The sequence below is a fragment of the Fringilla coelebs genome, assembly GCF_963513975.1.
Source record: "Fringilla coelebs genome assembly, chromosome: 25".
NCBI classification, from domain to species: Eukaryota; Metazoa; Chordata; class Aves; order Passeriformes; family Fringillidae; genus Fringilla; species Fringilla coelebs.
In genome coordinates, this window is record NC_140051.1 from 3,813,682 (window position 1) to 3,838,046 (window position 24,365).

The 24,365-nt window shown below is 45.6% G+C and overlaps 1 protein-coding gene across 1 annotated transcript in view; it reads left to right on the forward strand.

The window, feature by feature from the left end:
- Nucleotides 1-23,376, forward strand: part of LOC311162851 (potassium-transporting ATPase alpha chain 2-like) — a gene marked incomplete at both ends in the record, with an annotated part of 42,046 nt that extends 18,670 nt beyond the window's left edge. Inside the window, 22 exons of the mRNA XM_084221431.1 lie at nt 3,538-3,684; nt 5,028-5,087; nt 6,514-6,717; nt 7,296-7,409; nt 7,914-8,048; nt 8,572-8,689; nt 9,206-9,474; nt 10,157-10,355; nt 10,777-10,886; nt 11,582-11,716; nt 11,976-12,168; nt 12,370-12,545; nt 13,564-13,700; nt 14,342-14,492; nt 16,431-16,599; nt 17,247-17,401; nt 18,632-18,755; nt 19,026-19,171; nt 20,465-20,598; nt 22,409-22,510; nt 23,050-23,141; nt 23,348-23,376. Coding sequence (XP_084077557.1) covers nt 3,538-3,684; nt 5,028-5,087; nt 6,514-6,717; nt 7,296-7,409; nt 7,914-8,048; nt 8,572-8,689; nt 9,206-9,474; nt 10,157-10,355; nt 10,777-10,886; nt 11,582-11,716; nt 11,976-12,168; nt 12,370-12,545; nt 13,564-13,700; nt 14,342-14,492; nt 16,431-16,599; nt 17,247-17,401; nt 18,632-18,755; nt 19,026-19,171; nt 20,465-20,598; nt 22,409-22,510; nt 23,050-23,141; nt 23,348-23,376 — 3,099 coding nt within the window. The remainder of the gene's footprint in view (nt 1-3,537; nt 3,685-5,027; nt 5,088-6,513; nt 6,718-7,295; nt 7,410-7,913; nt 8,049-8,571; nt 8,690-9,205; nt 9,475-10,156; nt 10,356-10,776; nt 10,887-11,581; nt 11,717-11,975; nt 12,169-12,369; nt 12,546-13,563; nt 13,701-14,341; nt 14,493-16,430; nt 16,600-17,246; nt 17,402-18,631; nt 18,756-19,025; nt 19,172-20,464; nt 20,599-22,408; nt 22,511-23,049; nt 23,142-23,347) is intronic.
- Between the last annotated feature and the right edge of the window lie 989 nt (nt 23,377-24,365).

Sequence of the window (24,365 nt, forward strand, 5' to 3'; positions counted from 1 at the left end):
TCTGTGAGCTGTGGGATGCACATCCTTGTTTTCATCCAGCACTGGGTTAGAGATCTCAGTGCCCAGTTCAGTCCTGCAAAGGGGGGAAATGCTCTGGGTTTCACATTTTGCAGCCCACAGACCTGATGGCATGTGAGCACATCCCTGGAAGGCATTTCCCCATCCCCAAGGCCACTTCCCATCTCATATCCCCCAAATTCCAGGCTGAGCAGTCCAGCTGGCTGTCAAACATTCTCACATTTCCTCTCCATCACCCTGCTCTGGCTCTTTCCCAGAAGAGAGGGGAGGATCTCAGTGCTGGGCATCACACAACACGGGTTCCCTGCATCCAGCCAACTCACCCCTGCTTTGCTCACGCTGGGAAACCTTCAGGGAAAGGTTGATATTCCTGGACAAAAGCAGCTCTGAGTACATCAAGGAGCAGAAACTGAACACGAAACCTTTCCAGACCCACTCCTGCACCTTGCGCAACGCTCCAGGGTCAAAGAATGCCGTGGAAAAAGACCAACACACACAAACCTTGGAGTGGGAGCAGCTTGAGGAGGTCTGATGCTCAAATTCCTGTGAACTTGATTTGAATATAAATTATTCCTGCTTTGTTGAGGTAATAGAAGGTGTCCTTGGATTTTCCCCTCCGCTAACAGCTTCTGTCTGTGATTTGATAAAGTTGATTGATTAACTCCATCCACACGTCATATCTCTGACCACAATTTGAGTCATTCACTGGTGGCACCACTCAGGATCTCCAATGGATTTAAAGTTTATGGATTACATAGAATTCGAGACTATAACAGCAAAGATTAAAGGTTATCATATTAAAGACCAAATGGATGGATTAAAGACCATTTAGATGGATGACAGCAAAATTTTCCCCAAATAACATTAAACTACAGAAGAGCATTCCTGTGTTTCACTCAGCTTTTCATCACTTCAGCCTCAGAGGTGAAGAAGCAGCTTTACTCCCAAGTGATGAGACCAGCCAGGCACCAGAAGTGTCACAAATGTCATTATCACTCCTACCTGGGAGCTGGCAATTGGTACAAGACAAACCAAGAACTGTTCAGGTAAGTGCCCTGCTGGACAAGCACCAGGAAGTTCATTCACTTCTCCCAGCTCAGCATGAAGGTGGAAAACACACGAAATACAAGGCAAGGATTCAGAGTGAAGTCCAAGCTCTGCACCTTCCGAGAGCACCACTCCACTAAATCCCTGCCAGCACCCAAATGAGGCAGGAATTCGACTTGCAGGGGCCTCAGGCGAAGAGAACATCACCTGGGCAGGTGAGGCAGAATGTGCAGAGCCCTCCTTCAGCCCAGGATCCCCAGGGGAGCCCGGAGCTGGAAAGTCTCTGGAGGAAACTCCTTGCTTCCAGCAAGATGAATAATACACCTGTTCCCTACTTGTGAGCAAACACTACAAGGGAATAATTAGAACCTATCTGACCTGAAACCCACATGCCCATTACTGTGGTATTTTTCCACCTACTCCAGGTGAAACAGAAGATGGGCTGGACCTGGAAGGGGAGGGGTGGAGTGGCAGCCCAAGATGCTGATTTATAAAGCTGCAGCAAGCAGAGCTCTTTCTCCACAGCCTTGGGACAGGGAGCTGGCCCTGCCTGAAGGATGCCGAGGTGGGAGCAGCATTCCAGCTAACACCTGCTGGAACAGGAGAGGGACCCACCACCTCAGGGAGCTTCTGCACTCCAGGACTGCTCTGAGCCACCACAGTCCCCAGCTGGGCTTGGGCTTTTCATCCAGAGATTTTTTGGCTTCTGATCCAGAGGCTTTGGCTTGGCTGCTTCCCTCCATCAGGAAAGGAATAAACTCACCAAGATGGTCAAGGTGGGTACAATGCCCCTTGTGCTTCTTCTTAAGATTAATTTTGGGAATCTATGCTATAAGTACAGGCTAAGTGAAAACTGGAATTAATACCAGACACTCTTGGGCATTAACATTTGCATTGGGAAGAATTCTTGGACTGGCTGAGCCAAAAATCTGAGCCAAAATCTGACAATTTATAAAACTCTGAAGATTAAAGGTTAATATAGGTCATGCTTAAAAGTGAGCAAGAGATTTTACTAACTTAATCAATTTTCTTTATTTTTTTCTCTTCCACCTGCTAAGTTCTCCCAGCAGAGAGCTGCTGCCTTTCCTGGTTTCTGTTTCCTATAGGGATTTGAAAAGCTGAACAGATTTTTTGGGCTGGAGAGTTAAAGAGAGGAGGAGGAAGAGGAGGAGGAGGAGGAAGGTGAAGAGAAAAATTCCCAATAGATAAAACAGATTGTGAATCTTCAGCATGGCAGAAAAAACCCCAGAACTTATAACAGGCATTCCCTATCTCTGGGATGTGCATCACCAAGCAAAATCAAGTGTTTAGGAATAATATTTTAGTCTTTAAACTCCTCAAACTGCTCAGCAGCTCTTTGGTTTCCCCTTCATCAAGAGACAATGCCAAGATTTAAATACTCCTTTGGTTACAGGACAGCTGAGGATAAGATGCCAGATTTGAGTTCAGAATAGTGTTAAATGATAAGACACCCTAATTATTATTGTTTTTTCCTCGCTGTTTCCATTATTTGAGCTTTCTTTGTGTTATGGAGAGCTCTTCCTTCATTGCTGTGAGACCTCTCAGGAAGCCAAGCACTGGCAGAGCCCCTCTGTGCTTTGTCCCACCAGGGGGAACATCCAGGGGGGCTCTCCTGAGCTCCTGGGGTTTAATCCATGAGGAAACCTCTGGAATGGGGTCACCCAATGGCTCTCCCAGGGCCTGGGTGTCGTTTCCAGGATCATTTGGGAGCTGGAACGTTATCATTAATCAGTGGCACGGGAGGGAAGTTTGCCCTGCACACTGCAGAGTTAACCCAGGGTTTGGAAACAGCACAACTCCCGAGTTATCACTGAAAGCAAAACATTCCCTGAGGTGCAGCAGCCTCCCTGGGTCAACAGCTCCCTGTGCCCAGTATTCCAGTGCCAAAGAGAAGTGAATTGTTGGCTAAATCCCTGCCAGGTCTGAGCTCTGTGTGGGCAGAAACAGAGCAGCTCCTCCTTGCCATTCAGTCTGGGGTTTGCCTCCATCCCTCACTTTGATTCAGTGCAAATATCTATTTCTAAAAGTGTTATTTGTAATTAAAATCTGAATCTTGAAGTTAGGGATCTGAAAAGCTCCAGGATCAAGCAAGCTCTCAATGGATAATTTCCCCCTTTCCTTTCACAAATTCTTTGCTTTTCCACTGATCTCTCCTTGGAGCTGATAAATAAATTAATAATTTTCACTACTGAGGTCCTGGGCAGTATTTTCCTATGCTTGTTTTAGATCATGAACTGCAGGAAGTGTTGTACATCCCTAAAGCAATCCTGGTAATTTGCACCTGATGAAGTCCTGGTCACAATCACACACACAGTAACACAAACTTCATGAATTTCTGGATAAGACAGGAAAAAACACCTCAAGTAGTTAGGAGAAAGTGACAACAGAAATTTGCAAGCTGTCTAAAAAAGTAGATCTGCAAAATTTTGACTTTTTTGTGGTCTTTTACAGAAAAGGTCTGATGTTTACTCGGTTGAGATCTATGGGACAAAAGATCTGCATAAAACAGAGATCGAAGATGAAGAGGAGAAGCACAAAGACCAAAAAGGCAACAAGAAGAAGAAGAAGGCAGAAGATCTTAAGAAAGAACTGGACCTGGTGAGTGTTGCTGAGCCTCCATTACACATTCCATGAAATCCAGGGAGTGTCCTGCACTGAAAATCCTGGCACAGGGAAGGATTTGCTTCCTCACCCTCCTGGAGCGTGCCAGAAAAACCCTGTGCAAGATTAATGCCCAAAAGGAGAGGATGAATCTGGTCTAATTAAGGCACCAATGGTACAGCACATTATCTGCCCAAAAAGGAGCCATTCCCCAGATGGAATCACTGCCATCAGTATTTCCTGACAGCTTGCACAGCCAGCCAGGAGTCAGGGGAGAGGCAGAACCTCTCACTGAGAGATCCCAGAGCTGAGCACAGGTCTCAGCCTTAAACACAGGGGGTTTTACCCAAACCAACTGCTCTGGCCTTCAAGAAATCTGTGCTTTCCTCCTGGCTCTCCACCGACCTGCTGGCTGCTCTTGGAAATGTTGCTTCCTCTCCACACATTCCAGTTTCCCAATCTGGAACATGAGGGTAATTATGCTGACCTCTTTTTGGGATTGCTGTGAGAGCAGCTCAGAGGAGAGGCTATTTACGGGCTGGATGGCATTTCAAAGCTCAAAGAACACCAAAATAAGGTCTTGATTCCATGGTTCTCTCACCCATTCACCCAGCACGTTTCCAAGATCTGCCCAGCAGCAGGTAAATATTTCTGTGTTCTTTGCCACGGGGGCATGTAACTCCACTCCCGTGTTTCTAAAGAGAAACCAAAGCACAGACAGGAGAATTGACTCACCCAAGTACCCATGAATCACTCTGAGAAAACAATTGGGAGATCTCTCAAATTCTTGGCTTCTAAATCCCAGTTCAGTACAAGATATAATTAGGCCAATGATACCACAGAGGTGTCACTGCAGGCCAAGGACAAGAGCTTTGAGATTTCCCTCTCCCACACCCTTTTTACCTGTGCTTAGAACCTGTTGCCTCTTTCCACCAGACTGAGGAGGATAATTCACATTCCCTACCCTGGCAATCAAGGGCAGAGGTTGCTGTCAGACACACTCTGAGCCCTGCAGCGAGCAGACTGAAATGATTTATCCAAAAGAAGCACAGCCCCTCGTGGCAAGCAGCAGAAACATGAGCACACCACCCTGTTCTTGTGACAGATTTGCTGGAGGAGGGAGCTATTTACAAAAGCACTCTGCAAATCAAAAGGAAAAAAAATTCTCATCTTCCAGGGGAAGATATTTTGCTTATCAATGCAGATTTGTCCAATTAATGAAAGTGAGGTGTCATACAAGCAACTTCATCCACGTTCCCAGATCCAGGCAGTTTGGAAATAAAAGTTTCAGCATTCTGATGCTCTGCTCACTGTCAATTTCTGTCTCTCTTGGGATGCAGGATGACCACAGGCTCAGCACCTCGGAGCTGGAGATGAAGTATGGCACCAGCATTGACAAAGTAAGTGCACAGGGCTTCCTGAAGGAACTGCCTCACTCAGTGCCTCTGTCCTCCCCAGAGCTCCCAGGAGCAGGAATTTCATTATTAGATGTGTGTGGGTGCCTGCACTGATGCTCCCAGTAAAGCCCAAACCATCAAGCCAACGAGCACGGCCCTGGATTTAAAGTGGAGTTTCTCTCGAGTCTGAAGAGAGCTGAGCTACAGCTTTGAAATCAAAAATGGCACCCCAGGGCTTTGCACCAGGACCTCATTTTTTCTAAAGCTGCTATCTGATCTTTTGATTTCACACAATTCACTTTCCACTGTAACAGTTTACAGCCAAAGACTGCATGGATTGAGCTGATTTTGAAGGAAAATCTAGATTTGAGAAATGACACTCGAGTCCCTTTGACACCTGACATTTGAATATCAAAGCACTGAACCAGAGCCCAGACAAGAATTTCAAAAACCTCCTGAGCTGCAAAGACCTTGTGGAAATGCAGAAGCTAAAGAATGTCAGTTTTCCCCTGGATTTCCAAACACTTAGTCCAGTGTTGGTTATTTGATTGATAACCAACAGAATGGAAACTCCTGATGGATGTGGCCCCAAATTCAGTGCTCCAGAAGAAATAAGAAATGGCTGTTTCTCCACAGCAGATAATTAATAGCAGCCACTCTGAAATCAGGAGGTTTGGAAATCAGAGTTGCAGCTGGTGTGTGACACAAACAACCTTGAAAGAAACAGTATGGGTATTTTGTTCTGAGCTGGGGTAAAAATCTGTGATTTCATTGTGGACGTGTGGAAATACAGCACCGTGGGCATTTTGTTCTGAGCTGGGGTAAAAATCTGTTTGTGATTTCATTGTGAATGTGTGAAAATATAGCAGCACGTGCATTTTGCTCCGAGCTGGGGTAAAAATCTGTGATTTCATAGTAAACGTGAAAAAACAGCAGCATGGGCATTTTACTCCGAGCTGGGGTAAAAATCTGTGATTTCATTGTGGATATGTGAAAATACAGCACTGTGGGCATTTTGTTCTGAGCTGGGCTAAAAATCTGTGATTTCATAGTAAACATGTGTAAAAACAGCAGCACGTGCGTTTTGCCCTGAGCTGGGTTGAAAAATCTGTGATTTCATAGTAAACGTGTAAAAACAGCAGCATGGGCATTTTGCTCTGAGCTGGGGTAAAAATCTGTTTGTGATTTCATTGTAAGCATGAGGAAAAAAGAGCAGCACGTGCATTTTGCTCTGAGCTGGGGTAAAAAATCTGTGATTTCATAGTAAACATGTGTAAAAACAGCAGCACGTGCATTTTGCTCCGAGTGGGTTTAGAAATCTGTGATTTCATAGTAAGTGTGTAAAAACAGCAGCATGGGCATTTTGCTCTGAGCTGGGGTTAAAAATCAGTTTGTCACTTCATTGTGACCATGCCACCTCCTTCTGCAGGGTCTCTCCAGCGCAAGAGCAGCAGAGATTTTGGCTCGGGACGGCCCCAACGCGCTCACTCCTCCCAAAGCCACCCCCGAAATCGTGAAGTTCCTCAAGCAGATGATCGGGGGCTTCTCCATCCTCCTGTGGATCGGGGCTGGCTTCTCCTGGATCTCCTTTGGCATCCAGCTGGCTCAGGGGGTGGATTCAGCCTTTGACAACGTGAGTGGATGAGTGCCCACCACGGGCAGGGTGGTTGGAATACTCCACAGTTACTCAGTAACTACAAGGAGGCCTCTTGTTCTCACCAGGCTCTCCCGCTGCCAAACACTTCTGATAAAAGCTCAAACACCGCCACAGCACTCGCCTAAAGAGTGCCTGGGCAAAGGTTTGATGGCCACTGGGCATAGTCACAATTCTTGAGAATTCTGAGAGCGGTAAAAATGTCTAAAGACTTTAGACTCTGACTTCAGTCAGAGATTAAGAGTCTCTGACTAATTGCCCTTTGAGTTATACTCTGCTTTTTTTTTTTATTTTAAATTTTTAATACTAATTTTTTCAGGATTGTGTCAGTTTAGAGAAGGATTTTTGATTATTAAAACTATTAAAAACTTTTTTATACACACATAAAAAAAGCTTTAATTGATTGTTTGCAGGCCAACACCTGAAAGTTCCTCTCTTAACCTGTCTTTTAACCTTTTAAAATCTCATTTTAAAACAACACAGAACTGAGTCATTCTAACAGAGAAATAGCTGAGAACTTGTCTTAAATTAACCAAATTATATCTTTTATTGATCAGCTCTACCTCGGAGTAGTCCTGGCTCTGGTTGTCATCCTCACTGGTATCTTTGCTTATTATCAAGAAGCCAAAAGCACAAACATCATGGCCAGCTTCAGCAAGATGATCCCACAGGTGAGAACCACAGTGCCTTTCAACTGAGGCCAAAATTCATCCCAGAAAAGGATGAGGGAAGCACAGCAAGCCCAACTTGAATTTATCTCTTGGCAAATGACCCAGATAAACGTCCTGAATCACAAACCATTGCTAAAAAGCACACGTGGTTGCTCTCACGGGTCTGTGAGCTGTGGGATGCACATCCTTGTTTTCATCCAGCACTGGGTTAGAGAACTCAGTGCCCAGTTCAGTCCTGCAAAGGGGAGAAATGTGCTGGGTTCACATTCTGCAGCCCACAGATCTGATGGCATGTGAGCACATCCCTGGAAGGCATTTCCCCATCCCCAAGGCCACTTCCCATCTCATATCCCCCAAATTCCAGGCTGAGCAGTCCAGCTGGCTGTCAAACATTCTCACATTTCCTCTCCATCACCCTGCTCTGGCTCTTTCCCAGAACAGAGGGGAGGATCTCAGTGCAGAGGGTGGCACAAAGCTCATTTTTGTCCCATTTCTCTCTTCCAGCAAGCTCTGGTCCTCAGGGATGCCGAGAAGAAGGAGCTGCCAGCAGACCAGCTGGTGGTTGGGGACATTGTGGAGATCAAGGGTGGGGACAGGATCCCTGCAGACATTCGCCTCATCTTCACTCAGGGTTGCAAGGTAAACAGGGCTTGGAAGAGCAAAGGAAAGAGGGAAAACAGAGTTTGGAGTGATTTATTACATAGGAAGAATTTCTCCATAGCCATTATGGGTTGTTAGAGCTTTGACTGGACATAGTTAATGAAGTCAGAGAGCAGAAGCCTGAATGTGATGCTGAGCTCCTCTAGGACTGACACCTCCCTCCCTGAACATCCAAGAAGTCCATGCCATGTTCTGGCTCTGCTCTTTGCCAGGACAGGGCAGATGCACCAATACAAAACTGAGAGTTTCCACTGGAGGCAGATCCTCAAAACTGTGGGGTTTTCTCAGGCTGCTGCTGAAAATCCCACTGACAGACACACAGCATTGGCTGACCTGAATTCCCACAGAGATAGGTCCTGTCAGGGACAGCAGCAGCTCAGAGAAGGGGCACTGAGAGTTGTTGATGTCACTGATTATGGATGAAGCTGCCACCTCACCTCCTGGGCTGGACACATCTGTGTACTGCTGACTTTAATCTGGGCATGTCTCCCTTTCATTAAAGGTGGACAATTCTTCACTCACAGGGGAATCAGAGCCACAGTCCCGCTCCTGTGACTTCACCCACGAGAACCCCCTGGAGACCAGGAACATCGCCTTCTACTCCACCACCTGTGTGGAAGGTGAGCTGATCCTGAAACTGGGCATGGAAATCCCATTTTATCTTCCTTATCTCTTATCTCCACTAGCTCCAGCCACGATTATCATCCTGTGTGCACACCTTTACATCCTTTTCTTTTTTATTCTAGTTAGTCTTTGACCTCTATTCAGCAGCTTCAGGGGAGCTGAACATTTCTAATTTTTATTATTTATCAGCATACAGAGAGCAGGGCCCCCAAAAAGGCACCTGCACAGGGACTGCTTAGTCCTGCTAACTCATTGAGCAATTCTTTGAGGAACTTGAGAGAGGTTTAATTGCCCACATGAATTTTGACCTGAGCAGATTAAAGTGTGACCTTGGGGGTGGTCACACTAAACATTTGTTCCAACACGCAGCATGGTTACGGCTGCACCAACCAACGGATCGATTTGGATTGGAACCGACCATGGTTTCCTCAGTTTTTCCATCAATACCTGCTGGAATGTCAGGCTGCAGAGTGTTTGTGTGCCCTGGAGGTGACAGTTTTCTGTCCCTGCAGGCACTGCCACGGGTATTGTCATCAACACCGGGGACCGCACCATCATCGGCCGCATCGCCTCCCTGGCCTCGGGCGTGGGCAACGAGAAGACGCCCATCGCCATCGAGATCGAGCACTTCGTGTACCTGGTGGCAGGGGTGGCCATCTCCATCGGGGTCCTCTTCTTCATCATCTCCGTTTCCATGCGCTACAAGATCCTGGACTCCATCATCTTCCTCATCGGCATCATCGTGGCGAACGTGCCCGAGGGGCTGCTGGCCACGGTGACGGTGAGTCTGCGCTGGGGTTCTCTGCTCTGGGCTGGGTTGGGGCTGGAGAGGGGTGGGGGTTCAATTCATTTGGTGATTCTGGTGTAACTGAGTCATTCATCCTAAACCCAGCTGGGGTTTAAGTTCAATTGCTGCTCTGTCCCGATGGCTGCCGAGTACAATGACGTGACTCATTTCCCCACCACCTGCTCCCACTTGGGAGTGGGGACATTGTACTCTGAAAGTCACATGAAAACTCCACTTTATTACCAGTTGTCCAGCACTAAAATCCCTGCCTGAGAAGCAGCACACATGCTAAGCACTGCTGGCTCCAAACACCCCAGCAGCAAATAATGAAGGCAATCATTGCAGGATTCATGGAGCTGGTGACCAGCAGCTCCCTGCCCCTCACAGGTTCTTCCATCCCAAGCAACCTCTTGACTGATAAGGCATCCTTATTCCTATCAGCAGGCAGCAGGTTCTTGTCAGCAGCAAATCTACCTGTGCTCGTTACAGCCAAACCTCAGATTCTAAATTAAAAATTTAAAAGGGGAGAAAAAAAATGCACTGCCGCCAACAAAAAATGAAAAATTTAAAATATTCTCTTGCAAACCCCACAAAAGATCTACCAGGAGAATGCAATCTCGTTACACCTGTGTGTAGCCACACCTTGGTGACAGCTGGACCCCTTCCCTCCTGCCAGGTGAGCCTGTCCCTCACGGCCAAGCGCATGGCCAAGAAGAACTGCTTGGTGAAGAACCTGGAGGCGGTGGAAACCCTGGGCTCCACCTCCATCATCTGCTCCGACAAGACAGGCACCCTCACCCAGAACAGGATGACTGTTGCCCACCTCTGGTTTGACAACCAGATCTACTCAGCTGACACCAGTGAAGATCAAACAAGTAAATGGGGAAATGGGGCCGTGGGAAGGGGCACATACCTGGATCCATCCTCAGTTTTGCTGGCTAAATCAGGCATATCTTCCTTCTACACGTGGAAATCCCTCCTTAGCCATGTGGAGATGTGAAAAAAAGAATTAATATTGGATTCCACTCACAGGAAGTAAACCTGAAGGAGGTTCTACTCCAGAACCTTTTGCCAAGAGTACATTTAGTGGGGAATTAAGCAAACAAGCATCATCCAAGCCCCTTTGCCAGCACTGCTGGAGGGAAAATTTATATCAATTTTTTTTTTTCCGTAAAAGAAGCTGTCAAATGAATAAATTTTTTCTGCAAATAAGTCAGTTCTGTTTTTTCACTGTTAAGATTTTACTTGTGTCATGCAACATGCTAAAAGATGCAATGTGTGTTTTGCTTCTCTCAGCCCAGCCCTTTGATCAAAGTTCCCCCTCATGGACGGCGTTATCAAAAATTGTCACTCTCTGCAACCGGGCGGAATTCCGGCCAGGACAGGAAAATCTCCCCATCATGAAGGTACTGCTGACTTCACACCAGCTTATTTCCCCTCCTCTGAAAAAACAATTTTCTCTGTTTGGTTTTAACAATCTCCATTTTACCAGTAACTTCCTACTGACAGCGGCTTAACTGCTGTACACAAAAAATTTAACACGGGATAAAAAAAAACACAGAGTCAAAAGCGTAGAATTTCAGATTATCCTGAATTGGAGGAGATCCACAATCCCAACTCCTGGCCTTGCACAGGACAGCCCCAAGAGCACCTGTGCATTGTCCAAACCCAACTGTGCCTGCCAGGAAAAAGGCAAGACAGCTAGCAGGAACAGCAATTACTGCACTGTTAATTTATTATAGCAAAGGTAAACATGCCTTAATTGATGTCTTTCCACATGACTGCTCGAAGGTAGTAAATTCTACTGACTGGGCTACCAGGACAAACCTGCTGTTTACTCATCAGTGCCATCCTCAAATTAATTTGGGTTTGTGCCTCAGCTCACCTGTAGTGCCCTGAGTGTGACCCCAAATCTGCTTTACAGTCTGCTGTGGCTCAGTTCTAACTCCAAGAGCAAAGCTGACATTCCCAAATTCTACTTTAATATTTTTTCTAGGATAGCTTGAACATAAAAATGGGGATCCTTGTTGCTGAAGTGTGCAGCATGCCATGGAATTGTGGAAATGTAAAAGTAAAATGTTTTCCTCCTTTGTGCCCACAGAGGGTCGTGGTTGGAGATGCCTCTGAGACAGCTCTGCTGAAATTCTCTGAGGTCATTCTGGGGGATGTGATGAGCATCAGAGCACAGAACAGGAAAGTGGCTGAAATCCCTTTCAACTCTACCAACAAATTCCAGGTGTGTTTCTGTTTTTTTTTTTTTTTGGAAATCATGCCAGATTGTTTCTATCACTGGGCCTGATGCAGCAAAGGGGTGACCTGGAGGCCTTAATGGGGTAATTCAACAGCAGAGGAAATTCAAGTTATAATAGATACAGTTCATTCCACTTGATGGCAATCATGATTTCTTCATGGAAAAGAACATTAATCCCATGGGAAACCAGAAGGAAATGAGGACAATTTGAGCTCTTCCAACCCCTCTCCTCTTTGTGGCACAGCTCTCCATCCACGAGACCGACGACCCCCACGACAAACGCTTCCTGCTGGTGATGAAAGGGGCCCCAGAGAGGATTTTGGAGAGGTGCAGCACCATCATGATCAATGGCAAGGAAGAGCCTCTGGACAGTGAGAAGGCAGAAGCTTTCCAGACAGCCTACATGGAGCTGGGGGGCATGGGGGAGAGAGTGCTGGGTGAGTGCCTGGGAAAAGGGGGGAAAACATGAAAATGGGGTAAAATCCAGCTGTAAAACCTGTGAAATGGCGTTTAAAGTGTGGGCACATCCAGCATGCCTGGAAGAATTGTTAAATGCTGGAGCTCCATGGGCAAGAGCAAAGCCTCTCCTCTTTCTCCCACATTTTCCTGCCATCTCACCAACCTAAATATCTTTTCAGGTTTCTGCCACTTGTACCTGCCTGAGAACGAGTTTCCAGAGACCTTCCAGTTTGACACAGATTCCATGAACTTCCCAACCTCCAGCCTGTGCTTTGTGGGGCTCCTGTCCATGATTGACCCACCTCGCTCCACGGTGCCTGACGCTGTCTCCAAGTGCCGCAGTGCTGGCATCAAGGTGAGGATTTTACAGAGAAAAACACAGTGGGTTCACTACAGAAAGACTCCTTATGATTATTTTAGGTATTATTTAAAGTATTTAAAATTTAAGATCTTCCACCTCATCGTCACTAATTATCTTTCTGGCAACGATTATCAAAAATCTTAACCTTAGTTAAGAGCATTGTATAATTTCAATTTAGAAAGCCCCCAGAGAAAAAACATTTTCATTTAAGTGGGAATCAGACTATAGGAACTGCACAAAACCCTCAAACCTGGAAATCTGAATTTGCAAAAGCTCAGATCATCTCTCATCAGATCCATCTCTAGAATACAGAACCCACAACAGCTGGAAGGAATTGCTTGTAAACAGAATAAGGTGATTGATAGAAACAGTTCTAGAGATGGCATCAGGACACTGCTCTGGACATTTATCCAAAGGAATCGCTAATCTTAACACTATTCAAGTGAAACCTGAAGCAGTAATTCCCCTAATTTCCCTCCCTGGGGACACACAAGTAAACTAAGCAGAGGTGAAATCTCTCTAAATCTAGGAAAATCGTATTTGGAATTACACATCTAGATGAGAAGAATCCCAAACCCCAACCCTGATGAAATTTTCTGTAGCCTGAAGACAGATCTGGCTACTTTTCTTTGAGAAAAGCAAGAAAAGGCTGTGCCTTATCTGTCAGGACACCTCAGTCACAAGGATCCATTTTAAGATGCAATATCCTAACAAACCCTCCCCACTGAAGATGCCTAATATAGACCCTTATATAAGGGCTCCTTTATTCTGCATTATTCTAATCTGGCTGCCTGTGACGAGTTCTTCCCCCAGAGCCCTGATAAAGCACCTCAGCAAGAGAGGCAGAGCCCAGATGTTGATCCAGAGCTGGGCAATTACCGCCCCTAATCTCCCTCTGCTGTGTACACAGCGCTGCTCTGATCCCCAATCGCTTCCTGCTCCTCAAAACCAGACATTCCCCCTTATCTCCCTCCACCTTTGGCCATTGAGTGCTCTCTTGTCCCTTGCTCAGGTCATTATGGTCACTGGCGACCATCCCATCACGGCCAAGGCCATCGCCAAGAGCGTGGGCATCATTTCAGCCACCAGCGAGACCGTGGAGGACATTGCCAAGCGCCTCAACATCCCTGTGGAGCAGGTCAACAGGAGGTGAGAGCCAGCACAGCCTGGCAGCACCCAGGGCTTCATTTCCCTGCTCCCTCCACGGTGCTTTTATGCTGCATCCCCGCTGCTTTCTGCTTTTTTTATGACACATTCCCACTCTTGAGTCATCTCCTCCTAAATGTGTCCACTCGGTGGTTTTCATCTCTGCTGCCCGTGAAGAAAATCTGGTGAATTATTCTTTGCACATCGTGGGGAAGTCACTGTCACTGCCTGTTTGACTAAACACACACACACACAGAGCAAAATTCAGCATCACACGACCCAGTTTGGACCATCAGCCCAAATGCCTCCTTCACCCCTTAAATGGGGAAAAAATAGCATCACAAGGGAAGGATAAAAGCTCTTTGCAGAAGTGATGTCTTCCTCTGCTCCTCCCAGTGAGAGGCCTCTTTAAAATACATTTTCTGAAGCTTCAATGAGACCCCTCTGTATCCAGAAGTGACTGTGATCCACTCTGGATTTCTGCAGAGCCTTTCATTCAACTCCAGCTGATTAACAACAAACGCCTCTGCAATTAACTCAATTTGCCGCTTTCCCGCCATCCAGCTGCACGCCCATCCCTCAAGAGCACGATTTCCACCCTTCTAATCTGAAAATTCACCCTGCCCTGCCCGTGGCTCTTGCAGGGAAGCCACGGCAGCCGTGGTGAACGGGATGGAGCTGAAGGACATGAGCTCGGAGCAGCTGGACGCCATCCTGCGCGAGCACGCTGAGATCGTCTTCGCGCGCACGTCGCCCCAGCAGAAGCTGATCATCGTGGAGGGCTGCCAGAGGCAGGTGAGGCAGGCGTGGCAGAGGTCACACACACACACACAGCAGGGCTGAGAGGCTGGGAGCCAATTCCCAGTGCTCCCTAAGCTCTGTTTATCGTCTTTTCCCCGTGCCAGAACATTATCTAACAGATTGCCACAAACGCTGCCTGGACTCAGTCCAAGCCGCTCCAATTCCTGCTGCAGACACAGCTCCTGGTGACAAAATGAGCTTTCCCTGGGTTTGGAGCTGTAGCCAGAGCATGGATTGTCCCTGGCACTCTGAGAAGCACAAAAAGCCTCCTGTGCCCTGGCTAGGAAGGAGAATTCCCTCGGGAATTCTTTAAACACAGATAAAAGCAATGCTGCTGCCACATCCTCTCCTCTTATCTCGTGTGGCTGCTCGGAGCCATGTCCTCCTGCCCACAGGAATGTTTGGGAGTGGAGCTGGTTAGTGGCAGTGCTGGGTGAACAGGTGAACTCACAGCTCTTTTCCAGCCTAGATTATTTGTGATTCTGAGGTATGAGCCCCACAGAACGCCGGAGTATGATTTATGTACCACCAAGTCTTATCTGTGTTACTTCCCAGGGCTGTAAATCAGGCAGCAGGATTTAAAGAGGGTTTGTCCCATCCATGGGCAATATTATGTAAAGCAGCCTGGAGGGCTGCCAGCACAGGAGGAAAAAAAAATTAAAAAAAAAATTATACAGCTCTGTAAAAGATGAAAATTGCCATCAAAAGACTCTCTACTCAAAAATGACATCTTCCAAGTAGATTTTGTGAATTAAAGCTACACTAGAGCTGTGCCTGGATTTTGTAGAGAAGATGTGGCATAAAATATTATTTTATTTTTGTATTTGTGCCAGCACTGAGCTTCCCAATCAGCATTATCAGCTCTTTAGGTTTAAGCCTGGAGGGCTCTCCAGAGAGTAAAAATAAGAGATAAAACTTCAATTTGATGTGGTTTTTATTTTTTGAATGATCTCTGCGAGGCACACGGTGGGTAAACGTGTTCTGCCCTGCTCAGACTCCCACACTCCTGGCAGATTTGGCTCTTTAGGGATGAAAAGGAACACCCTCCCCCAGCCAGTCTCCAGCTATGTTTAGCACTTAGAGCTTATAAGCCTTTCTGTACATGGCATTATTTATAGGTAGTGACACTGTGCTCAATCCCCCCAGGGACAGGAAATTCAGCATTTTATTAATCAGTTTGCCAGGCTTTGTCCCCACTCTGAACACCCTGCCTTGAACCAAGCCAGAAACTTCAGCATCAGCCAGAGCAGAGCCTGGAGCTGCAGGAGATGCTCAGGAAGATAACAAAGAAGCTGAGTTGGATAATCAGAGTTTTCCATCTTTTGGATTAGTGGAGAAACTCCAGCACAGACTGAGGATGGCCAGGAGCTGTTGGGATAGAATGAGGATGGGCTCTAACTCAACAGTTACATAATTTGTGAATCAGATGAAGCCTGGCTCTTTCTGTAGCACTTCATTAAAAAAAGAAAACAAACCAGGATATTTTGTGTTAATCAAATCGCCACTTCATTTAAAAAAAAAAACAAACCAGGATATTTTGTGTTAATCAAACCTCCCCCAGATGTCAGAGGTGAACCTGGCTCTGCTCAGACAGAGATGGACCATGCACATAGAGCAGACATGCAAACCTTAAATCCTCTTTATACCAAACTATCAGATTGATTGCATTTGAAATGGATCAAATTGAGATGTCCACCCTTTAGGAAGCAGTGAACCACATCCCTGAATTTTCCAGGCCTCTACTCTAAAGGGAACCACACATAACTCTGAGCTTGCCCACCACCCTCCTGACCCCTGGCTGTGTTTGATGTGGGTACAGGGAGGATTCAGAACTTCCTACCAGCATTTTTCTGTTGGAAATTTAAGGATTGATGCTGACAGGATCCACCCTCTCCTCCCAAACCCACATCTGGATGCTTTTGTGTGTTCCAGGGAGCTGTGGTTGCCGTGACTGGAGATGGAGTCAATGATTCTCCTGCCCTAAAAAAAGCAGATATTGGGATTGCTATGGGGATTGCTGGCTCTGACGCAGCCAAAAATGCAGCTGATATGGTCCTGCTGGATGACAACTTTGCTTCCATTGTCACAGGAGTGGAGGAAGGTAAAGATGATGTTGTTTCCCACTTTTTGAGCTGGAAGCTGCTGGCAGGGCCTTCTGATCTTCCTCTCTTCTCTTTCTGGATTTGTGGATTTGCTTTTTGGGGAAGCTGGGAATGAATTCCATTTCTACACATGACAATCAGAGAATAAGGAAATCATCTCCCTCTCCCACACATAATAAAGATTTGCTGTCTCTGTTTGATCAAGCTTCAGATAAAAGCATTTCCTGACTTGTTCCAATGCAGTCTGAAGCCTCACAAAGATATAAATTATTTTCTCCACCTTTTCCCTCTATTATTTTCTCACACATCACCTTCACTGTGCTCCACCTAAGACAGGAGCACTCATCCCACTCGTCTTTCACTGTAAAGAGCTTGTGGTTCCCATCACAGCCACAGCATTTTGGGGAATGAGGTTTTTCCCCTCAAACTGCCTCATCAGAAGAAATGTTTTATCACACTTGAGTTTTCAGAAGCCTTCAAGGGAGGGGAGCTTAAAAAACCCAACAAAGCCAAATTACAAAATGCATGAGGAAACACATGAGGAAAGCAGAAATGAGCAGTAAATGCTTCCACCTCATTTAGTTAAACTGAACTTTTTTTCCCTGATAAAAATTCCCTTTGACAGAAGAATTTTCTCTTCCCCCAGGCCGCCTGATCTTTGACAACCTGAAGAAAACCATTGCCTACACCCTGACCAAGAACATTGCAGAGCTCTGCCCCTTCCTCATCTACATCATTGCCAGCATCCCCATGCCCATTGGCACCATCACCATCCTCTTCATCGACCTGGGCACCGACATTGTGAGTTGGGGGCTCCAAAGCCATTTCCTGCTGGAATGTCCTGCCAGGACAGGGGCTGGGGGTGGAGGCACATCCTGAACAGGGGATTTGTCCTACAGATGAGAAAGGCACTGAAAAAAGGGATTAAAAGCAGCCAGGTAGAGGGAAAGAAGAGTAGAAAAACAACAACAACCTGCAGGGGAGGGAGCAGAAAGCAAAGATGTTGATGCAGGCTAAAATCAGCAGTGAACAATTATGTATTTAAAAAAATAAATATATAATATAATATAATATAATATAATATAATATAATATAATATAATATAATATAATATAATATAATATAATATAATATAATATAATATAATATAATATAATATAATATAATATAATATAATATAATATAATATAATATAATATAATATAATATAATATAATATAATATAATATAATATAATATAATATAATATAATACAATATAATACAATACAATATAATACAAAACAATATAATACAATACAATATAATACAATATAATACAATACAATATAATACAATACAATATAATACAATATAATACAATACAATATAATACAATATAATACAATACAATATAATACAATACAATACAATACAATATAATATAATATAATATAATATAATATAATATAATATAATATAATATAATACAATATAATACAATACAATATAATACAAAACAATATAATACAATACAATATAATACAATATAATACAATACAATATAATACAATACAATATAATACAATATAATACAATACAATATAATACAATATAATACAATACAATATAATACAATACAATACAATACAATATAATACAATATAATACAATAAACATATCTATTATTATATATAATATCTTGTGTTTTAATCAAGAGATCAGAGGGATTTCTGCAGTTACCCCTCATATTCCATCCAGCCCAGCCCAAGGGACCTGGAAGACCCTTTAATTTTAAATTCATGTTAAATTCATGTTAAATTCCTCTAGCCTTCTGCATTGATCACCAGATCCATGCATATTTCAGATTTTCCCAAGCCCTTTACAATGAATAGGAATTAATTAATTAATTATTAGGGATCCACACAGATCCTCCTCTCCTCTGTTCTGCCAACATTCAGCAGAACCACTTGGCAACAGCAAATTGCTGCTAAACCCCTGGGAATCAGGCAAATGCTGCCCCCCAGGCGCTGAGGGTTTGTTTCTCTTGCAGATCCCCTCGGTGGCTCTGGCTTACGAGAAAGCTGAGAGTGACATCATGAACAGGAGGCCCCGGAACAAGAGGAGAGACCGGCTGGTGAACCAGCAGCTGGCTGTCTACTCCTACCTGCAGATCGGTGGGTTGGCCCCCCAAACTCTCTCTTGTGTCAGCAGAGCAAGACTCCAGCTGATTAATTAAAAAAACCTTAAATTTAGGAGCTGAAACTCAACCCCTTCCTCTGCAGCTCCCTCCTGTTGCTCATTATTCAGCAATAAAATGAGGTTTTATCAACAGAGGGCAAGAAATTCACAGCACCAAAACTCTCAAACTACCTTTAGCTTGTTTCATGCATCCAGCACATCCCTCAGTGCTCCTTAATTTCGGTTTTTCCTCATTGTTTCTGCAGGAATCATGCAGTCGGTGGGGGCTTTTGTCACCTATTTCACAGTCTATGCTGAGCAAGGCTTCCTGCCCTCCACGCTGCTGGGAGTGAGGGTGAACTGGGAGAGCAATGCCATCAACGACTTCGAGGATTCCTACGGGCAGCAATGGGTAAAGCAGCCCTGAAAATTCCCTGCCCACCTGCCTGCTTCAAAATTCCCTCAGGATAAAGGTGTAGGGAATGCAAACGAGGCTTCAATGCAAATAGAATTAGTTTTCATCTCGTGTTCCTGCAGGAGAGACTCTTTAGGGCTTCCTGTCACACAGCTCCTTCATTCAGCCTCTGCTTTTTCATTCATTCTTTGACAATTCACCTCCTCACTCACAGCCTCTGCAGATGCACCTTCCTCTCTGGTCTGGGTGCATAAACCCCCCAAAATCAATCCTCACCATCCTCTCACAGCCCCTTGCACCTTCCTCTCTGGTCTGGGTGGTCAAACCCCCCAAAATCAATCCTCACCATCCTCTCCCAGACCCTTGCACCTCCCTCTCTGGATGGTTAAACCCCCAAAATCAATCCTCACCATCCTCTTACAGCCCCTTTCAGCTCCCTCTATGGTCTGAATGGTTAAACCCCCCAAAATCAATCCTCACCATCCTCTCCCAGCCCCTTGCACTTTCCTCTCTGGTCTGGATGGTTAAACCTCCCAAAATCAATCCTCACCATCCTCTCCCAGCCCCTTGCACCTCCCTCTCTGGTCTGGGTGCTTAAAGCCCCCAAAATCAATCTTCACCATCTTCTCCCAGCCCCTTGCACCTTTCTCTCTGGTCTGGGTGGTCAAACCTCCCAAAATCAATCCTCACCATCCTCTCACAGCCCCTGCAGATGCACCTTCCTCTCTGGTCTGGGTGGTCAAACCCCCCAAAATCAATCCTCACCATCCTCTCACAGCGCCTTGCATCTTCCTCTCTGGTCTGGATGGTTAAACCCCCAAAATCAATCCTCTCCCAGCCCCTTGCACCTTCCTCTCTGGTCTGGATGGCTAAACCCCCCAAAATCAATCCTCTCACAGCCCCTTGCACCTTCTTCTCTGGTCTGGATGGTTGAACCCCCCAAAATCCATCCTCACCATCCTCTCCCAGCCCTGCTGGTGAGCAGCACCTCTGCCAAGTCCTCTGCAGCCTCCCCCTCTCCCTCCCTCCCTCCCCTGCAGAATCACAAGGCTCAGGAGGCATTGATGAATCCACACAAACACCCCTCAGCCCCAGCTCGTGCTGCAGCCTCGTGACTCAGCCCTGGAATGAAGCTGGGCCCAGATCTGAGCATTCTGTGCCCAAATCTGGAGGAACCCTGCGTTCACACCTCGGGCACTGCAATGAAGCCTCCCCTGGGGGTTTGCAGCAGCCTGGGGGAGGTGGGAGGGTGTGAATTTAAAAGGTTTTGGTGTTTGTTTGGCTCTGCAGACCCACTACCAGCGCATGTACCTGCAGTGGACTGGCTACACAGCCTTCTTTGTCAGCATCACCATCCAGCAGGTGGCTGATCTGATCATCAGGAAAACGCGCAGAAATTCCATTTTCCGCCAGGGCCTCTTCAGGTGAGTTTGGTAGATGCACAATCCCAGGATGGTTTGGGTTGGAAGAGACCTTAAAGCTCATCTCATCCCCCTTCCACCATCCCAGGCTGCTCCAGCCTGGCCTTGGGCACTGCCAGGGATGCAGGGGCAGCCACAGCTGTTCTGGGCACCCTGCGCCAGGGCCTCACCTGGGAAGAATTTCCCTCTGAGGGAAGGATTTTTTCCTATCTAATCGAAACCTGCAGTTCCAGTTAGCCTCCTGCTCCCTTCAGAAGCAGGTGAGCTCAGTGATTTGGCCCTCTCACTTTCAGTCTTTGCACAGAGATTAAGCCTGGCCTTAAACAATCACAAATCTCAGGCAAATATTTTATTGCACCTCCCCTCAGCCTCTTTTCTGCTTCAGGGTAGGGATTTTCTTTAAAGACATTGTGCTGGTTATTCTGAAAATGCACCAGCTTAAAACCAACTTTCCATTCATTAAAATGTTTACTAGGAAAAAAAAAATGGGAGTTTCTCTTCCAGATTACTTTCTGAACTCCTTATCACGAGATAGCAAGTCTGGACTTCCCTGAGATAACTTGAGGCTCTGGGAAGGGAGATACCAGCTAGCCAAACTCCCCCAGACAGTGCTGGCCTCCCTCTGCAAACCTCCAGTCCGGGTAGAATTCCAAATATCAGCTGGGCCAGGGGCCAGCAGCAGAGCTGGCATTCCCTCCCAGGCTTTCTGATAGCAGAGCCATTGATTTTCCATCCTTTATCTGCAGCCTACACCTCTGTGTGCTTCCTCCTTGTGTTAGCACCTGAGTCACCTGAGCACATTCCCAGCGCTGCAGGAGCCTGGAGGAGCTGCTCTGGGTGTCTCCCACAGCTGGATTTGGGCTGGGAATGCTGCCAGGACAGGCAGGAGCACTTGGGGTACAGGACAGAGCTGCCCACCCAGCCCTGTGCCTGCAGAGCAGGGATTGCAGGGATCCAGAAGGCACACACAGGGTTAACTCCGGGGTTGATTTAACTCTCTCACAGGGGGTTAACTCAGCTCTGCCACAGGGGGTTAACTCTGGGGTTAATTTAACCCTCTCACAGGGGGTTAACTTGGGTTAATTTAACCCTCTCACAGGGGTTTAGCTCTGGGGTTAACTCTCTCACAGGGGTTTAACTCTGGGTTTAACTTAACCCTCTCACAGGGGGTTAATTCTCTCACTGTGGGTTAACTTGGGTTAATTTAACCGTCCCACAGAGGGTTAACTCAGCTCTGCCACAGGGGGTTAACTTGGGTTAATTTAACCATCTCATAGGGGGTTAACTCAACTCTGTCACAGGGGGATAACTTGGGTTAATTTAACCCTCTCACAGGGGTTTAGCTCTGGGGTTAACCCTCTCACAGGGGTTTAACTCTGGGTTTAACTTAACCCTCTCACAAGGGGTTAATTCTCTCACAGGGGGTTAACTCTGGACTTTATTTAACTCTCACAGGGGGTTAACTCTCTCACAGAGAATTAACTTGGGGTTAATTTAATTCTCTCACAGGGATTTAATTCTGGGGTTAATTTAACTCTCACAGGAGTTTAACTCTGGGGTTAGTTTAACTCTCTCACAGAGGGTTAACTCTGGGATTAACTCTCTCACAGGAATTTAACTCTGGGGTTAGTTTAACTCTCTCACAGAGGGTTAACTCTGGGATTAACTCTCTCACAGGAATTTAACTCTGGGGTTAGTTTAACTCTCTCACAGAGGGTTAACTCTGGGATTAACTCTCTCACAGGAATTTAACTCTGGGGTTAGTTTAACTCTCTCACAGAGGGTTAACTCTTCCTCTCTGCTTTTCCTGCAGGAACAAAGTCATCTGGGTGGGGATATTTTCCCAGATAGGAATTGCTTTGATTCTCACCTACGGCCTTGGACATGTTACAGCCCTGAACTTCACTCCACTCAGGTGAGCTCTGAGCTTCCCCTGCCCTCCTTGTGGGCACCAAACAGGAGCAAGAGCCTGTGCAGCACCACTGCAGGATAAATATTTTTAAAAATTCATGTATTCATCACTATTTCTTGGCCAAAAAGGTGACTGTTACCATAATTTCCACATTCTCCTACTGGATTTCCTACTGAGGATCCAAAAAGCCACCTGTGCAAGACCAACATTTAAATATTTCTTCCAGCATTTCCAAGATTTTTGTGAACACAGCCAGCATGTAACTTTTATTTTAAATAGATCAGTCAGGTGATTTATTGCTGTGATAACACCAGGAAACATTTCCTCTTGAATAGGACCTAGAATTAATTAATCCTTGAGCCTTAATTTAAGACTGGGAGGCTTTACATGCACATCATCAATTTGAGGGATTAATTAGGAGAAAGGGAAGATGCCCAAGGGGGCAGATTGGTTTTAGTGACATTGAACAGCACAGACACCCCAGAACTGGAGCTGAGCTGTGCTCAGGTGTTTCTGAGTGAGTCCTTTTGCCCCACTCCCAGGTTCCAGTACTGGTTTGTGGCTGTGCCTTTTGCCATCCTGATTTGGGTCTACGATGAAATCCGGAAGCTGCTCATCAGGAGACACCCAGGAAGTGAGTGTGCTGTTCCAAGTGAATTTTAATTGAATATTTTCATTTTTCATGTGCCTTTTCCCATCCTTTCCCTCCCACCCCCACCTCAGCTGCCACTCATGGGTGACTGCTGAAAAATGAACCATTTTTCTCCAATGATCACTTTTCCTTTTTGAGGAAAAATAGCCAATTTTAAAAAACTTATTATCCCCTCCCTTCTCCTGCAGGTTGGTGGGACAAGAACATGTATTACTGAAGAGTCTGACACAGGAGAGCTCCTTCCCCACCTGGCCCAGCCTCTGCTGCTTTCAAGTCCTGTCTGTGCAATATCGAGCATGGATCCACCCCGTGCTGGGGTGAAGAGATTTCATGGATTCAATGAAGAAATAAGGACTTTAGAGGCTGAGAAATTACCTCCCACTGTACTGTAAAGCCTAGAAATTGAAATACTACCTATTTTTGTAACTACTACGATTTTCCCTCGTTCAAAGATGGAGCTGGAGAGAACTCTGAGAGGAAAACAGTCCAAAGACAGGAATTCCACACAATCCAAGGCATTAATTTGCACTGAAGGAGTTGTTTGTTGATTTTTGTGCTGGTAGAACTGAATTCCAAGTGACTGCACACCTAGATCTGTTTTACCTTACCACGGGTAATTGTGCTGTATAGGAATAATTTGATAATAAAACTTTTTTTTTTCCAGAAAACTGTTCTCTATCTTATTATTTTTTTAATAAAGACTGAGAGAATCTGAGTGGAATGGGGTCACAGAGGAAAGAAGTGCAGCCCTGCTTTTTTACCCCATTAACAGACCAAACACTTGACCCCATTCTGATAAAGGAGTCTTGAAAATCAAGCCATGCTGTATTTTCTGAGTCCCCTGACAAAGGAAGGAAATGATGAGTCTGACTCCATGTTCTTAGAAGGCTAATTTATTATTTTATGATTTATATGATATTAAAGAATACTGTACTTAACTATACTAAAGAATACAGAAAGGATACAGACAGAAGGCTGAAAAATACTAAAGAAAAACTCGTGACTCTCTCCTCCAGAGACTCAACACAGATGGGCTGTAATTGGCCAAAGAGTGAAAATAATTCACGTGAAACCAATCAAACAATTCACATGTTGGATAAACAATCTCCAAACACATTCCACATGAGCAAAACACAGGAGAAGCAAATCAGATAATTATTGTTTTCCTTTTTTTCTGAGGCTTCTCAGCTTCCCAGGAGAAAAACC